Below are 18,820 nucleotides of genomic sequence, written 5' to 3'. Positions count from 1 at the left end.
TTTTTTTTTTGTTTTTTTTTTTGTTTTTTTTTTTCAAGACAGGGTTTCTCTGTGTAGCCCTGGCTGTCCTGGAACTCACTCTGTAGACCAGGTCAGCCTCAAACTCAGAAATCCGCCTGCCTCTACCTCCCAAGTGCTGGGATTAAAGGCGTGGTCACCACCTCTTGGCTTTGCTTTTTTTTTGAGGCAAGGTTTTATGCAACCTAGGCAAGGCTCAACATCACTCACTGTATAACAAAACGCAACCTTGAGCCCCTGACCATCCTCTGGTGCAGTGGTTCTCAACCTTCCTTATGCTGAGACCCCTGAATACAGCTCCTCATGTCGTGGCGACCCCCAGCCATAAAATTATTTTCATTGCTACTTCATAATTGTCATTTTGCTACTGTTAGGAATTGTAAATATCTGTGTTTGCCAACAGTCTAAGGGGACCCTTGTGGAATGGTTGTTTGGCAACGCCCTCCCTGACATTCACACACATCCTGGTTCCCTAAGGGCTGTGTGGCCTTCTCTGTCTCCAGGTTCTGAAATTTCATACTGACACAGCCTAGTGGGCACAGTGGTGTCTCTCATCCTCTACAGGCCTTGTCACACCGTGGATCCTTTTACTCTGAGAACACAGGCTTTGGATCTAGGAAAGGACCTTGAGTTGTTTCTTTATCATCTTCTGTTTCAAGTTTGTTCTTTCTTTCTTCCTTTCTTTCTCTCTTCCTTGAAGTGTTGGTTGGTTGGTTGGTTGGTTGGTTGGTTGGTTGGTTTGTGGAGCAGGATTTGAACCTCTAGTGTTGATCTCTGATTTCTTGTATTTTCTCGGCTTTTTAATTGTAATGTTATTTTGGTATGAGCATGTGTGTGTGTGTGTGTGTGTGTGTGTGTGTGTGTGATGCCTGTGATGCCTGTGCACATGTGTGTATGTGAAGTTTTCTCCCTCTGCCCCCGATCTCTTTGTGGGAATGCTGGGATTACAGGTGTGTGCACTGCATTCTGCGTTGAGCAGACTTGAGTCTGCAGACTTGCATAGAAGTTCTCCTCCTACTGAGCCACGCCTCCTATCCTGGATGGCCATTTGAATTCAATCAAGTTTGTTGCTATGGGGACTGGGGGTGGGGGAAGGGCTCTGGAGCCTCCTGATTCTCTGTTTGAAATCCTGGCCCAATCTTTGGGCCCATTTTCCTGTATAAATTCTATGACTTCATTCACGTTCTCGTGAAACTGTTGACAAGCTCCCACGCGCTCGGTGGGATCTTTTCTGGGTAGGTTTTCCACCTCCCCTCTGCACGGCCCCACAGTTCAGCTTGTGTCAGCTTGAGACTGCCCAGCTGTCCGTCAGAACCTTAGTGGGCTTTCTCTTCTTCAGCAGCTATCTCTGCAGACATAAACATTCATTCTATCTAGATTTGCAACGGACAAACGCTCCCAAGTTAGAAATGATAGAAAGTCAAGTGCCAGCTCCCAGATCTCCGACTCTGGAGTTTCCGCTGTCAGTGCACACTGTCCTCTGCTACTCCAGAGTCTCTAGAGTTCAATCAGGCTTTCATGCTGGGAGAAAGACTGTTGTCAGCCACAAGATCCATAGGTATCAGAGTCATCAAGATTGCAGTTTGAGAGCGGGGTGGAAATTTTAATTTGTAGGATTATTTTGGACTAGAAGTGAACTGGCAACAAGCATGTAAATTAATTGCTCAATGTTTCCTGTGCTGTGCAGATGATGCCAGGCTGCTTTCTTAGTGTTTCTACATGCAGTGTTTTATCAGTGTACTATATCGATTTTTTTTGATGTTCTTTTAAGCAGACCCTGATGTAGACCTCATGAGCAGGATTTCCAAATGTATTATATTGACTGTTTATCCAGGCATATAAAGAAATGCAGATATGTCTTGTGTGTGTGTCTTGTGGATGATTGATGTCATGTGCTGCTTTTTTTTTTTCCAGCACCTTACATTCACGAGGGAGTTTGATTCTGATTCCCTCAGACACTACAGTTGGGCAGCAGACACGTTAGATAATGTGAACCTGGTCTCAAGCCCCGTGCATTCTGGGTAAGTGCCCACATGTCGTTTCTCTTTATTCTGTCGTACCCCGTTGCATTTATTATTTAGAGTTATCCATGCATATTGAACACCTCCATGCCTACGGATATATTCACCTGTGAAATATATACGCTCATTTGTGAGAGTGTGTGGTTTGCATTTGTAAATCATGTGAAAGTATTTTGGGGACAAGTCTGTTTTTATTCCTAAAATCGGAGTATCAGAAAACCCAATGATTATTGATACACCAAAATTTCCTGGCTGTTGTGATCTTTAAATCTTTAAAATTTCTTTTTAATGGAAAAGATTTAATGCAAGGTTATTTTTCTCATTTTTTTTTCTCAAATGAGGCTTTTTTTCCCCCATATGTATCTGATTTTTTTCCCTCCACTATAAAAGTATTATATAGAGCTAGGGAAGTGGCTCAGTCACTAAAGTGCTTGCCACACAAGTATGAGGACCTGGGTTTGAGTCCCCAGAACCCGTAGGGATGGTGGCTCAAACCTGCAATACCAGAGCTGGAGAGGCGGTGCAGACGGTGCAGACTGGCAGATCGCTGGGGTCTGCAGGCCAGCTATCCCAGCCTAATGGACGAATGCCAGGTCAATGAGAGACTCTTGTCTCCAAGACCAAGGTGAACATGCCCTGGGGAACAGTGCACGAAGTTGGTCTCTAGTTTCCACATGAGCATACACGCAGGAACATGCTTAGCCATTTATGACTACATGCATCTACACACACACACACACACACACACACACACACAAATGTCAACTGTATTACTGATTCGCCTCACTAACTGATTCAGTGTCCCCTGTAAGCAGGGCACTCTGCTGTTGGTCTTACTTTCCTGTTGTATGGCATCAGCCTGTTTTTTTAATAGTTGGTTTGTTTTGTGCCATGCTAGGTTTTTTGTTTTGTTTCATTTTAAAGGAACTGTAAACTTGAAAACTTCCAATTGACATTGGTACCTTTTGCATTCCTGAAGCAAAGTTGCAATTATGTTCTATTACATTATAATTAGGAAAAAAAATGACTCTTTAAAAATTTTAAAAAAAAAAATCTGGCCTGGAGAGATGGCTCAGCGGTTAAGAGCACCGTCTGCTCTCCCAGAGGTCCTGAGTTCAATTCCCAGCAACCACATGGTGGCTCACAACCATCTGTAATGGGATCCGATGCCCTCTTCTGGTGTGTCTGAAGACAGCGACAGTGTACTCACGTACATAAATAAAGTATTTTTAAAATATTTTAAAAATAAATAATTAAGTAAATAAAATGTCACATAGAATCTGTGTACTCCAGAAGTGCTGATAAGAACCACATTAACGAGTTCCTCATCCATGTCCCACATCAGAAGACTAAATAGTGGCCTACTGTGACAAGTGAATTGATAATTGACGTACTTTTTAGATGCTGGCATCTTTAGTCGGTAATTCACTTGTGAAATCATCGATAGCCATATAAATGGGAGAAAAACAATTGCTAAAATGATAACTACCGGGCTAGTCAGATGGCTTAGAGGATAAAGCACTTGGACAAATATGAGGGCTAAAGCCCAGGTCCACACAATCCACGCAAGAGCCCACTGCATCAGCAGCGCCTGTCACCCCAGTATCCCTGCAAAGCCCACTGCATCAGCAGCGCCTGTCACCCCAGCATCCCTAAAGATAGCGGGAGACAGAGACTAGAGAATCCCTGGAAGCCGGCTGGCCAGTTAGCCTGGCGTTTGCAGTAGTGAACAACAGACCTCACTTCAAACAGGGTAGAAACTGAGGGTCGGTGTGCACTGTGGCACAGGCACACATATACACACAGGAAATACACACACACACACACACACATATATAGACATATACACACAGGAAATATATATATGTGTATATATATGTGTGTGTGTGTGTGTGTATATATATACACACAGAGGAACTATATATACAAACACACACATACACACACACAGGAACTATGCACACATATTTCTGTATATGTATTATACACATCATATTACACACATGACACTAATAAATATATCAGGACCCTTTTCTTTAACTTCTCTTGGAGACAGACATTTCCACAGCAAATGTAATGACAGCCAGAGAAGTCCCACTTGGGACCAAAAAACCACTGGTGCCAGGTCTGAGGACCGCGCTCTGCCGCACCCAAGGCAAACCTTCCTCCCAGGCTGTCCCACAAATGCTCAGTGGCGTGGTTCCATTCTCTGAGGTTTTTCCTTTTGCTCGCCATTGACATTGTCTGTTGCTTGCTTCTAATGACCGTACATTAATTTCTCCCATTTGCTTTCTAAATTATTTTGCAGCTATTCGTCTCCGCTGCCTCAGTATGACTCAAGGTGATAACCCTGTCCTTTGTGTTTTTTTTCATTTATGTGGCATCCCTCAGTTTAGATGGTGTCCCGTCAGTGTCTGTAGTGTGTCCGCACCCGTCACCCTGCCGTTTGCAAAACTAGCCGCCTCCCTGTGTAGCAGCCGTTTGGGCGCGTGGGATGCTCATTACGTGATCTGAGCAGCAGCAGCACGAGTAGAGAGGTTTTGAAACATCACCTTGTGTGTTTCTCTCTGTTCTAAGCCTCATGCTACGTCCCCTTTGGGTTTTGCTCAGTCCTCGTACAGACCGAGTTTGGAAAACAAGTCACAGTGCATCTCAGTCTTTGAACACTCGTGTCCTGCTTCATCTACCCCCACCTTTCCTTGATCTGTTAATTCTATGAAATTCAAGATCTTAGGATGATAAGAAACGGTTGCAAGCACCAACCTCTCTCTCCATGTACTCTGAGGAGTGCCCAGTAGGAGGTCCTTCCAGTTTGTCATTCAAATCCTCTTAGGCATCCACTCTATCCTGAAAGTCTTCAGAGATGCCACAGGTTTAGGTTTATATTGGCCGGAATCACCTGTGTATGCTACCTTGAGAGCACTCAGCCAAATGGTACCCTGTATTTCAGACTTCCCATCCATTTCTTAATCTTAGTAGCCAAGTCTTCCCCCGTGCCGTTTCTAAGCACGCAAAGCAAAGTTCTGCTCATGGTTTGATTCAGCTGACATTGGTCATGTGTTTACCGTGTGCTGGGGCTCTGCTGGGCCCCACAGGTGCTGTCTGGATTGTTGAGGCTCTGCTGTTGTCAGCACAACATCCCTAATCCGGGCAAGCACTGCAGTGTGCGTTTGTACTAATGCAAGTAGGACTTCAAGCCCAAGTTTGAAAGGAGTCCTCTGTACACCTAGAGCTGCTTCACTACTGATTATAGAGAGAACCAAGACTCTTGTCCCAGGCTGCTTTCTTATTTCATTGTAGTGCCTCTGTTGTTGACTGAAACCAGCTGACGCTCACACAGTATATAATGTGTGTACCTAAGAAAGCGAAACACTTCAGAACAATTTCAAATGAGCCACAGGCCATTTTTCCCCGGAAATAATTCACATGGAAGTCTGAGGCGGTGAATGGATTCGGATGATCATTCCTTTGAATAGAGAGAAGAGCGTTTTGATCACCTCCTTGTTTTTGAGACAGCCTTTCCCTCTCCTGACTTGAATATTCTAGAAGCAAAATATCTCTCACAATAGATAGAGTAATAAACAGCAAGCACATGAAATAACAGAGAGAAAAATAGTTAATCCAAAACCTTAAGCAAAAAGTGAGTCTGTTTCACTGACGAGCAGCTAGCTGGTTCTGGAAACAGACTCAAGCTCATTGGCTCACCGTGGGGAATGGCAGGCAGTTTGCCCGAAGGAATCTCCCTTGCCAGAAAACGCACAGATAACACAGGGGCTTCAAATCCGTTGGCGTGATGCTAGTTAGCACAAAGCTTAGACAATTATATAGAAAAGAATTTTGATGGATAGGATTATTATTTTTAAAAAAATAATATGATAGGAAACTGTAGCTCCTTGCGATGCTCACTCTCTGGTGCTACGCGAATCATGTGTCTATTTTCAGCTGTAAGAATCAGCGTGTAAGGATGTGTTTGTTGCCATCTGTCCGTCAGTTGGTGTTTTTACCAAAGTGCCTGTCACCAACAGAGGAGGCTTTCCCTTGACACAGAAAAGCCTTTTCCTTATTAGCTTCGACATAAAGGGAGACAACAAACAGACCCTCTCTGAATTAACGTTTAGTTCTATTTATATTACCACATTGGCATATTCAAATAAAGGCAACGTTTCAATAGCTCCTTGGCCTCTATATAAATTTTAATGGGCATTGAAAAGATTTTATCCCTTTCCATCAAAATCTTCACAAGCCTAGTCACCTGCTTGGTTTTTTTTTTGTATTGTTTCATCTTACTAAAAGTCAAGAGCGTTGGTACGGGTGACTGTCCCCCTGTCTCACGAGTTGTGTGTTTTCTGCTACGCTGTGGAGTTTCATCCTATGTGTACCGGAGTGAGGTCCCATAAATCATTAGGAGAGAAACTAGTTAGAGTAAAATGACCTTTGACTGTCCCCTAAGCCATCCTCAAAGGCTACAGAGAGTAGTAGGCTTTTTTTTTTTTAACATCTGTATTCCTTTCATAGATACTGTTAGTTCCAACTTAAAGAACGTCATCGTTCCTTCTCTGTGCCTCTGCTGACTTCCCTGCCTCCTGAGCAGGGGGGCTTCCTTCCATGGAAAGCCATCTTTGCCCTGACACGAGTTCCCTGCATGCCCAATGTAACTCCACAGTAGTAACTTCCAACTGTTGTTTCAGGGAGGGCACGGCAGCTGCCTCCCTCCCCCGCCCCCCATACCTAGAATGTCAAGCTCTGTGCAGAGTTTTACTTCCGTCCTTCACGCTGTCTGATCTTTCCCCCCCACAGGTTTCTGGTTAGCTTTATGGTGGACGCGAGAGGGGGCTCCATGCGAGGAAGCCGTCACCACGGCATGCGGATCATCATCCCTCCGCGAAAGTGTACGGCCCCCACCCGCATCACCTGCCGCCTGGTAAAGAGACATAAACTGGCCAACCCACCCCCCATGGTGGAAGGAGAGGGATTAGCCAGTAGGCTGGTAGAAATGGGTCCTGCGGGGGCACAATTTTTAGGGTAAGTTTCCCCAGTTTTCGCTTTGGCCCTCTGACCGCATATATGATTTTTTTTTCTTTTGTCCTTGCGAACTCGAGACATCAACTCTGAAAATGGCTTGTCGGACCCCCTGGGAACTCGGGTGTGGTGTCAAAGGTCACCAAACTGCTGCGTTAATAGGCTGCGGGTCCCTTAACATGGCCGCTGGCCAAATGCACTTACTAACCCAGAAGCATGCTTTCCGCCCCACGGGTGCGTGGATATCCCCCCTCCCCGCTCGGTCTCCCGTGGAAGTCAAGGCACCATCCTTAGGAAGCCTTAGGAAGATGTCACCTCACTGTATAAGTGGCTACCAAGGGGACATGTCTCTTTAATGATAACTTTTAGAGACATAATCCACTGGGGTATTTTACAAGAAGGAAAACTAAGTTTGCTTCATTGTCCGAGGTGGCACTTGGCAAAGCAGGTCAGGTTCCGTCCCTATGGACCGCGTGTTCACCATCTCCCCTTCTTGTTTCTCTTCCTGCTGCATGGATGTCACTCAGTAAACTGCATCTTCCCACCCATCCTCCCCCTGTAAATGAGGGCGAGAGCTTGGTTAGCCGAATCCTGCAGCTTGGGCCTCAAGGAACAAAATTTATTGGGTAGGATCTTCATAGACAAGATCAGAATGTGTACAGTTCTCCTTTCCATTTTCAATTTTTTTCTGTCACGCCCATGGTCTTATTCTCGTCTTGAGTTTATTCTTTTTTTTTTTTTTTAAGTTTTCTCTTTCCTGCTTTCAGCCGATGTGTGTCGCTGAAAGAAAACACTCATAGTGGCTTGACTCAATGTGGCACTGCCGCTGTCCTGTGCTTTCGAAGCATGTGGGACCCACCGCAAGCATTCCCGCTGGCTTGTGCATCTGTTCACCCTCATTTAATTTGAAATGTTTCTTCTCTGTGTACTTATTAGAAGTAGACCAACCGTCTCATTTTAACCAGTGTAAGAGAAGGTATCTGCAGACTTTGAATCAATGTTTGCCACAGATGCTCTGTGTGTGTGTGTGTGTGTGTGTGTGTGTGTGACTAGTCTTTCGAATCACTGTTATAAAGTGTAATCTTTACAGGCTTTGAGAAGAAAAAGGAATCAACCAATATGTAAGATCATTTTGAATGTGTCAAGAACACAAGATATTTAAAGAAACGTGACGGGGCAGCCTGGATATTCTGTTGAGCTGTTGAATGTCTTTTGTCTCATTTAAGTTGAAATGTATCCTTGTTTGTCTGCTTGTCTGACTGTTTTTGCCTTGGCAGTCTGCATGAAAAGCCCGTTATGAATTGTCCTGCTTGGCTGTCCCCTTGGTCAAAGATCCTGCCTATACCTTCTCTCCAGCATTGCTGAGCGTCCTACACAAAGCCACAGAGAGAGGATCAGACAGATTAACCGGCAAAGATTGTATCTTGTTCTCAAAAAAATGAAACAATACCTAATGTCCCATTATAAAGTATGTTGTTAAATTATGGGAAATTTCATAATGACATTATTAACACTGTTCTTACTCATTAAAGAGTAAAGGCACTCTAAAAAATGTTTTTTTAATTTTAATTATTTGTAATATTTTTGCCAAAAGTAAAATCATGCCACTTATCGGCCTCATTTTAGATTAGTGCTTTTATAAGTAATCAGATAGTCACATTTTATTTGTGGTTTTTGATCTTTACGATAGCCTCTCTTTAAGTTCTGCCTTCTGCAGCCTGTATCTGTTGTTACGGTGTGTACGTAAACAGCTAGGTTAAGCCAGGTTACACACAAGCTCTCCCGAGAACAATGATACTGTCTATCATCCTTCATCAGATAAAGCTGCACAATCCAACCACATGACCTGTGCGTGACTGTGGTCGGCCCCTTCCCGTCCATCTTTCCCGGTGTTTATCCAGAATGCTGTCAAACTCACAAACACGATTTCCCGTGACTTGATTTGGTAATCTTCAGTTCTCAGCCATTTCCCTTCCATCCGTTTTGAGAAAGGACACTGTCAAGAGTTAACTTCTTGCTGGGACAATTTCAGACTCACATGTGCTCTTCCAGAACGTTCCAGCATCCCTGGACAGGTGTTAAGTCAGGTCAGGCAACGAAGCCACCCTTCACCTATTCGCAAGTGGCACATTCAGAAAGACTGTTTTAACTGCAAAGTCGTGTCAGTTGTTGGAGGGACGAGATTATGGCAGTATCTATTTTATTTCTGAGAGGAAAACAAAAAGTAGAGAAATGATCTTCCGTATTAGGGTAAATTTGTTTTTCAAAGAAGTGACTGTGTCCTTTTATCTCATTAGCATTTTGTATAATATAATGTATCTATTGTATCTTATAATTTTAAAAATGGACCAGCTTTCTTTCTTTATGGCCTATTTTAGTCATATTTAATTTGAAATTTCCTATTTATATGTGTTTAATCCCCCCTCATTCAATTTGATGCCTAACACACAGTAGGCCTTCAAGAACTGTTTGTGTATGAATGATGGCATGTTACTGGGCTTGTAATATCATTTAGCTAGCAACAATTCTGCAGCTTTGAGACCATTCCCAACCCAAATGGCACCTCTGATTTCCAACTCAATCCTGTTAATGAGACTTTATTTATTTATTTATTTAGTATTCTACTACAGATATATTTAATTTGATACAAAAAAAAAAAAAAATCATGTGGCCTTTTTTTGTTTTCTAGCCCTGTCATTGTGGAAATCCCTCATTTTGGGTCCATGAGAGGGAAGGAGAGGGAACTCATTGTCCTTCGAAGCGAGAACGGCGAGACCTGGAAAGAACACCAGTTTGACAGTAAAAACGAAGACCTCGCGGAACTCCTCAATGGCATGGATGAAGGTACTGATGCCCCTCGGGTCTACAGCCAAGGACAGGCAGAGAGCAGGGGATCGTGTCGAGCGGGTGAGGTATTGCTCACACGTCCCGGGATGCAGGATCCAGGGTCTTCAGCATCTTTTCCTTACCCACGGCATGACTTTCTGGTGTCTCCACTACGCTCCAAGCACCACCACGGTTCAGATGGACCAACACCCTCACAGTTCTTAAATTTCTCTTTTGAAGATTTATTTATTTGCTTTTTATATATATGTATGGGCATCAGGTACATGTACCACATGCATGCCTGGTGCCACGGATCATTGACTGGTGTTCAAGACAGTTGTGAGCTGCCCTGGCAAGGGGGTCCTGGGATTTGAACCCAAGCCCTCTACAGGAGCAGCCAGTGCTCTTAACTGCTGAGCCATCTCTCAGGCCCCAGCTCTGTAATTTTCTAACCAAATGGATCAATCTTTCCAAGACCTAAGAAGGCTTTTTTTTTTAGTGGAAAGAGAATCAAAAGGGTAAAACCAAACAAACAAGTTCCAGTGGGAGTTTATAGCGCTCGCCTACAGCGTGAGAATTTACAGTACAGTTTTTGGAATTTTCATTCTATTTTCTCCTAAGTTACTTCAACGTCTTTCGTACATTTTTTCATACATTTGAGCCACAATGTTGTTGTTGTGGTGGTGGTGGTGGTTGTGTGTGTGTGTGTGTGTGTGTGTGTAAGTTTCAAAGCTGGTTGGACTCTATATGTTTTACTGTCTTATTCTTTGAGCCACTGAGGCAAGTGTGAGGCTATACACTTCTTCTACATACAACCCCTTCTTCTCGGAAGCGTCTGGAGGCATTAAGACAGGGTTTCATGGAGCCCCAGTAGCCGTGGACGACCTTGAGTACCCGATCCTCCTGCCTTCTCCTCCTTGGTGTCACCTATGCCTGTCTCACACTCCTCCTTGAGGGTTTTGTGATGCTTAGAACCGTATCCATTAAATGGGTGCAGTAGAAAGAAACACCTGCTAACCGTCACTGTGACTTGACTTCCCAAATGGTCAGATCCCACAGCCGTTTTCTGGGAACAGCGAAGATCTGTTCCCTAAAAACAAAATCGGCTCTTTAATCATTTTATTCTGTGTTTGGGATTCATCCACTGGGGCCTCTTGGGGGTTCAGACCGTGGCCTGCAGAGGTAGACGACAGATCCAGGATGTTAAAAGAATGACTGAGCAAGTGCCTAGACCACCATGAGCCTGGAAATGGAAACCGTTATTTTATTTCTTTAGAGATACCATTAAGATGAATAAATGATTGCGTGAAGCCCTTTAGGGAATATAATTCTTAAGCTTTTAATAACTATCAGTTGCTGTTTTGGTCTATAGGGGGGAAAAAGTGCCATACCAAAATTTTGGCATAGATAGAGTCCCCATCGACCATACAATTTAAAGATGCCTGTACCTCTAGGTAGAGGAAACTGATGAGAGTACACTGGAAAATGCCTTTTCATGTAGAAGTTTCTAAAGAAAGCACAGCTCACGGGCTCAGCAATCTTTACTCTGTCATCACCATCAGAGTGTTCCGCCTGCGTGTGCATCTGTGTACCACATACATGCTTGGTGCCTGAGGAGGTGGTGAGCCTTCCTGTGGGTGATGGGAACTGAACCCGGGTCTTTCACAACAATAGCCAGTGTCCTTAGCCACTGAGCCTACTCTCCAGTCCCATCTTGTTCTGACGTAACAGACCACAAAGCAGACACTCAGAGATGCCAAGTGGTTTTTCCAGCTTACCTTGCTAAGCAGAGGGATAGGGCTGGAATCTAGAGTTGCAGCTGTATCTCGATTGTTTTCAAAATGTGTGCCCAATGAGAAAGACAATGAGCCATTGGTGGAAAGTTCTAGAAACCTCTAGATTTGGTCTAGTGAGAGTTGGTCAAGATTGAGTCCAGAAAAGTCCATGTCAGATACATTCCACGGGTGTGTATTATCTAAGGCGCATGCTCACTGGAGACTTTCTTACATCCATTTTAAAAGAGCAGGTGAAAATTTGGTTTCACTTTACACAACAAAACCAAGAAATGTAAATACTTCCACATTTAAAGAGTCAAGCACTGGAGCCCATTAGAGCAAGATGTTTTAGATTAAAGTTTTGGCCATATATTAAATATAATAGTTGCTAAGAATAGGGGACCACAACACATTTATAACCAAGGCACAATTATCAGTTAATCTGAATTCATACCCCTTCCCACCACCGTTCTGATCCCCAAAGATACTTCATTGTCTCTAGAACATCCCTCGCCCCAAAGCCACTTACAAGTGGGAATCAGTGTCTTTTTGTGAAAAGCCAGCCTTTCCTTTTCCTTGAAGATTCAACTACAGACTGAGTTCTCCCTCCCATGGAGGGAAGCACTGAGCATGGCTGGCAGGAAGTCCATGTCCAGAAAGAACTCACCAAATTCTCCCGAGGAGGCAGCGGGGCATACTTAGATGTCAAGCGCCCGGCATCAGTCAGGTGATTTCCTCTGGTGGAAGAGAAATGTCTTCAGGGTCATACACCCAAGCGTAGCTACGGTCTGTGTTCCTCCTCCTCCTTGTTGAACAGTTGTTAATGAGAGAAAAAGCAACCCATGAAACAGACCAGTGACTCAAGATGTCCTCAAAGAACTAATCAATCTACTGTTATGTACTCAGGCGGCTAGTTTCTCTTGTCAGTAACAGGTACCATACATCATTTATGGCCTCTAACACTGACTGTCCTGGAATTCACTGTGTGAACCAGGCTGGCCTCGAACTCAGATCCACCTGCCTCCCATGTGCTGGGATCAAAGGTGTGCACCAACTCCACCCAGCTTAAACTCTCTTTTTAATGTTCCCTTCTCCATAAGTGCATTTCGTGTATTATTTTAGAGTCTATAGTCAAATAAATTGGTCTTCCTCCATGCACTTGCTGAAAAATATTAATACTCAGTATGTTTAGCGCCATAATTAGTTAATATTTCAGTCTCCTGTTTTTACTAAGCAAGACAGTTGTGGGGGTAGGGGTGTGATGCCCAGTGGGTAGAGTGTTTGTCATGCAAGCATGGCCTGTAACCTGCCCGGGCCTGCCAGCTGCCTGCAACCGGAACACACAGGAGGCAAAGATAGGGAGTCCCAGAGGCAGACTGACCAGTTAGACTAGCCAGAATCGGCTAGTTCCAGGTTTAGCAAGACACCTTGCTTCAAGAAAGTAGAGTGACTAGGCAAGATGCCTGACCTCAACTTCAGGCCTCTACATGCACACACAGGCAAGTACACACACACACACACACACACACACACACACACACACAGACACCACACCAAAAAAAAAAAAAAAACCAGCAGTTATAAAGGTTGAATGGCCTTTATTGTTTCAACACAGGCCCACAAATTAACTGCTAGAATAACTTCAAGGAGCCACAGGTTCCAGGAGAGGGATAATTTACCCAGTGTGATATTGACGTTGGCATCATGGTCTGTGCCCCACCACTGACGGCTGTGTGTGGCCATAGTGATTCTCTTTAACGTTCATCTAAATGCGCCTCTGAGGATGCCTTGCAGGTAGCTAATGGGTGGAGGATGAGCCAGGGAACGTAGATGCCTGCTGCATAAAACCGCTCGCTCACTCCATGTTCGCAGTCACAGGCACCACCTAAAGCTGTGCACAGAATCCTGGAGTCTGATACCGGCTAAAGACAAAAGGGGCGTTTCCCCCCAGTCTGTTCAAGGCTGCCATCTGCAGGTCAAGCCCTCTGCCTGATTGAGCTGTATCTTCCCAAGGGAGCACCATTACCATTTTCCAAATGAACACACAAGCCAAACACTTACCACTACCCGGTCAAGAAACAGCCAACAGATGTCCATCTGCAAACCCCAGACTCTGCCGCACCCAGTTGCCTTTCTGTACTGTATGCATTTGCCTCTGTATATTCTCAAAGGAAGCGTGCCCGCTGTGGTGGCTACTCTTAATTGTCGTCCTGACAGAATTGGGAGTCACCCAGAGGCAAGCACCCAGGCACACCCGGGAGGTATTATTTTTTAGCCTTTGGGCTTGCCTGTGAGAGAACCTCCCCCAAAGCGTTAACTGAGGTGCCCCTCAAAGTAAGTAGTGCTATTCCCTGGGTTTACATCTCAGGTTATATCAAAGGAGAAAGGCTAGCAGGCTAGCGGAGCACAAATGGTCACTGTTCCCTGCTTCCTGACTGCATGCATGCAACTGCTTTAAGCTCCTGCTACTATGAATTTCCTGTCATGATAAATTCCGCTCTTAAACCGTAACCCAAAAAAAACCCCTTCCTTCTGTGTTTGTGTGCATGTGTGTCTGTGTCCGTGTACGTGTGTCCATGTGTCCTTGTCTGTGACCGTGTGTGTGACAAGGCCATTGGGTATCCTGCTCTATCATGCTCCATCTTGACTCAAGGTCTCACTGAAACCAGAACTTTCCATTTTCCCCTAGGATGACTGACCAGCAAGCCCCAGCTCCCCTCCTGTCTCCACCTCTCACCTCACCTCCTGACACCCAGTACTGAGATGGCATAGGCAATACCTGGCCATGCCAGGCTTTGTAAGTGGGTATTGGGGAGCCCAACTCAGGTGGTCATGCTTGCCCTGAGCCTCCTTCCTCTCTGCCCCTACTCCTATCATGGCTAAGTGAGCCAGAGTATCAGTGGTTGTGTCAATCAAGCAGGCGTGTTAGCCAAGCTGTGGTGAGGTAAACTGCTTGGCCAACCTCTTGTCTGTCTTTATTGTAGAGAGCCAACCCTTACCAACTCAGGTTTCAGGGGGTAGAGCAGTGTTTATCTCTGGCAGCAGACAGAGATCTTATCTAGGTCTTTGCAGAAGAAAAGATGCTTCAGATGTGCAAACAAAGTTAACAGTCTCCCATCCCGTCAGCCAGCACCCCACACTGTCAGTTTAATGAAAACCTTGAGAAACTCAGTACCTCCAAAGTCCGGTCCTAAGAGATATTTGTAGTTCTGTCAGACCTGGGAGCTTGTGTTCCAAGTCGCCTTTCTCCTCAGCAGGTCCCTAACTTACAAATCAAAACCGTTTAGAAATGGTTCCACCCCCCAGGGTCTCCTGCAGTAACCAGTGGAAGTTTGATACAAATTAAAATGTGGTACAGATGTGACCACACTAAATAGACAAAAAAAAATGACTACTGGCTTCTAAATATATTTGTGTCAACAGAATATTAGAAATAGATTTCTAAGTTCCAAATTGGTATCTCTTTCAATACTTACCTTTATCAAGCTTACGAAATATAACTTTAAAAGTGCCGAATCATTGTGGATCCGAGAAGACAAACGGAGCTTTGTGTTGTATTCACAGTGCCATCTGCTGGAATCATCTGTTAGTAATGGTTCTGAAATTTTTTTCCAACTAGAAAAAAAGGTTATCAACTCAAGATCGTATTTAAAGTGCCCAAAGAATACGTAACAATTTACTTCAAAATCCCCAAACAAATTACAACAAAATGTTTACATATTTTCAATCTGTTTCCATATACTGGCATTTTAAATCAACCAAATTAAGACTGAGACATAGCCAAAGAAAAGGAAAATATTCCCAAAATAGCCTCTGAAATCTGAAACTTGAGAAATGAAAATTGGGCCAGAGTAAACCAGCACTGATAATTCCCGCCTCCATATGGTCTGTGTGCATAGATTTGCCAGCAAGTTGACGTTACGACCGTAAAAGTGAGCCTAAGGCATGACCTCAGATATGTTGTTCCCGGGGTCAGACAGTGAGTGCGTTAGCCCAGGCTTGGGAGTCAGCATTAGCTACCTTAGGTATGGTGCACCTCAGAGGCCAATGTGCCCAGCACAGCAGGTCTAAGCTGCAGCTCCTGGGTGTAATGCATGTGGTGGGCACCTCCTGGATGATGTGTGACTTGAAGACACTTTCCGTGATCCAGTGTCGAGATAGATGATACTGGTTGGTTTTCTCCATAAATGTAGGGCTGACTGTTTAAAGGTTTGAAGGAGGCACTATAGAGTCATTTTTCTGAAAACTGTGTTTTCAGAGAAATGACTAAGTAGACTGAGCAGAAATTAAACCAGAGCACAGAACTCGTCATTTTTGCAACATTAAGGCCTCTGTATTTCTCTCCTTAGACTTCACACTCACACCAACCAGGCCACAAGCAGCTCTTGAGATACATGGGTGCTAGGAGCAGAACACAGATCCCCTGGACAAACAGGAAGCACTCTTAACCCCTGAGCCATCTCTCCAGCTCCTGGGTTCTAAAATTTTAAGGCCAGATATAGGCTGAGAGCTCACTAGGACCTTCCCTACCAAGCATGGCACGTCTAAGTAGGAGAAGCAGAGTTTCAGGCCCCAGTATAGGACAGTGAAGTCAAGAGTGTCCAGTGTGGAGCTGAGAGTCTATGCTGTTAACATACAGTGCTTGTCTCTTATGCTGTGTAAATACCAGAGCAGTGGTCCTCAACCTGTGAGTCGAGACCCCTTTGGCAAACCTCTTTCTCCAAAAATATTTACATTACAACTCATAACAGTAGCAAAATTATGAAGCAACGAAATGAATATATATATATGTGTGTATATATATATATATATATATATATATATATATATATAATTATGAAGTAACAAAAATAATTTTATGACTGGGAGTCAGCTCAACATGAGGAACTGTATTAAAGGGTCACAGCGTTAGGACAGTTAAAATTGACCATACTGGGGAGCCCATGGCTGTGAGCATGAACCATGTATTACATTGATGGTATGATTTACCTTCTGGACATTTTCTCTGTACAACGGAGAATAACTAAGCAAAGATTCTTGCTCTTGTATTCCTTCTTCTTTGAGTGCTCTGTCTTCAGACACACCAGAAGAGGGCATCAGATCCCATTCCAGATGGTTGTGAGCCACCATATGGTTGCTGGGAATTGAACTCAGGACCTCTGGAAGAGGAGCCAGTGCTCTTGACCACTGAGCCATCTCTCCAGCCCCTCTACTTCTTTCTTCTTTAAAAAAAAAAAAAGACCATTTAAATCTCAGTGCATCATCCTCCCCCTTCCCCCAAAAGATGTTGGCATTGTCAGACTTATTAGTGGCTGTCTGGTCATCTGACTCATCTATTGGACTCTTAATATCTGCAATACGAAACTTTGAGAAGGGCTCTATGTTCTCCTGAGGTCTTAAATCCCTGAGGCCACTCCCCAAATAATAATTAGAATTATAAACACATGGACGTAACAGACCTCCCTGTGGATTAGCAACTGGGAACACTAAGGCCTCTTAATTTTAAAAAGTCTTTTTGATTTATTTATTCTTTTATTTGTTGTGAATGTGGGCATGTCTGTGGAGGTCAGAGGACAACTTTGAGGAGTGGGTTCTGTCCTTACCCGATGGGTTCCATGGATGTAACTTGGGACACTGAGCTTGTACCCACTTCTTAAAGGGCCCACACCAGCCACTACCTCCTGGTGCCTGAATTTTGAAGTGCCATCTAAAGACTTCTCTTCTGTTGATCAACTCCCCTGGTTTCCTGGTTACCACTGAAGCAACTGCCTTATGCCAGCCCTTCAGTGCCAGACATGGCTTAGCTTAGTGTGATTTCACAGTGGTTAGTTGATCTTTTGTGAGGAGAAAACCAAACATTTAGGCCACACCAACTTGAGAGTCGAAAGCATCAAGAGGAGCAACCCTAGTCAGTCAACGGCATGTGTGCGTGCGTGCGTGCGTGCGTGCGTGCGTGTGTGTTGCACCCACCACAGAGCCCAGAAGAGGGAGGGCGTCAGATACCACAGAGCTGGAGTTATAGGTAGTTGTGAGCCACCTGGTGAGGGTCCTAGAAACAGCACCCAGGTCCTCTGCAGGAGCAGCAAATGCTCTTGACCAGAGCCGTCTCTCCAGCCTCCTGCCTCTCTCCAAACATTCTGTATAGCACACCTTACGGTTTTCGTCTTCTCTCTATCTCTTTTTACCCATATTACATGGCTAGGCACCCACGTGATTATGTAAAAATGTGGTCAGTCAGTTGCTAGAAGGTAAAGTTATTCTACACAATGATACATCAGACTTCATTACTTCAGAAAGATCTTGGAAAGATTTTGTTTCTACGCTCTTCTGCTGTGGCCTAGAAATCAGAGTCCTCAAGGCTGTGTATGTGCTCCTATTGAAAGATGGTGCCCAAGGGCCCCGAGAATTCCCACTTGTCTACAGTGGTTCATGACAGTTCATGAAGTGACCGAGTAGAGTGTTTCTCTAAGCTAAGGCTTATCTGCAAACTATCTGTTACTGAAAATGTCGATGGTCAATTGTTGTGTAGATTTTAATGGGGCCAGAAGATCTGCTAAAATCTTGAAAATAAGGGGAGTACAATGCAGGGCTCCCAAGGCCCTACCAAACTCTTAAAATTTCAGAAGCTCCAGGACACTGAGTTTCTGGAACCTTCTTTGAACAGGGATTAAAAACCAGCCTCTTGTTCTGTGTGGTGCCTCACGCTTGTGGAAGGCAGATGAAGATGTGTCAGGAGTTCCAGACCCATCTTGGCTGTATAGAAAGTTTGAGATCCTGTCTCAAGACCACAGACAGCTGGGCATGGTGGTCTATTCCTTTAATTCCCCTTGACCCCCAGCACTTGGGAGGCAGAGGCAGGCAGAGCTCTGTGAGTTCGAAGTCAGCTTTGTCTATATAGTGACTTCCAGGGGGGATCCTGTCTCAAAAATAACAAAACAAAACAAAAGACAAATAAACTTCAGAAGAAAAAAGTCTAGCTTTCCTTTAAGCACTTGCTTGGTATATTTGAATGATACATGCACACATTCAACCTACATGGCCTTAGTGCCTTTCAAAGATGACTATAGAAATGTAACCGGGTAGCCTCTGTTGCATAAAACAGCAGTAGCCAATCAGATCCCAGTATATGATACAGCAGTTTCTACATTAAACCCTTACCAG

General features: G+C 44.3%; 1 protein-coding gene across 3 annotated transcripts in view; it reads left to right on the top strand.

The window, feature by feature from the left end:
* Ank3 (ankyrin 3) overlaps positions 1-18,820 on the top strand; it is a 316,865-nt gene that overhangs the window by 245,567 nt on the left and 52,478 nt on the right. For all 3 annotated transcript variants that reach the window (XM_028780244.1, XM_028780243.1, XM_028780242.1), the window contains 3 exons: positions 1,933-2,039; positions 6,837-7,061; positions 9,748-9,902. In XM_028780244.1, the coding sequence (XP_028636077.1) occupies positions 1,933-2,039; positions 6,837-7,061; positions 9,748-9,902 (487 nt within the window). The remainder of the gene's footprint in view (positions 1-1,932; positions 2,040-6,836; positions 7,062-9,747; positions 9,903-18,820) is intronic.

The sequence above is a fragment of the Grammomys surdaster genome, unplaced genomic scaffold (assembly GCF_004785775.1).
Source record: "Grammomys surdaster isolate TR1022 unplaced genomic scaffold, NIH_TR_1.0 367, whole genome shotgun sequence".
Taxonomy (NCBI): Eukaryota; Metazoa; Chordata; class Mammalia; order Rodentia; family Muridae; genus Grammomys; species Grammomys surdaster.
Note: the sequence above shows the minus strand (reverse complement) of the source record. Positions and strands in the feature narration are given on the sequence as shown.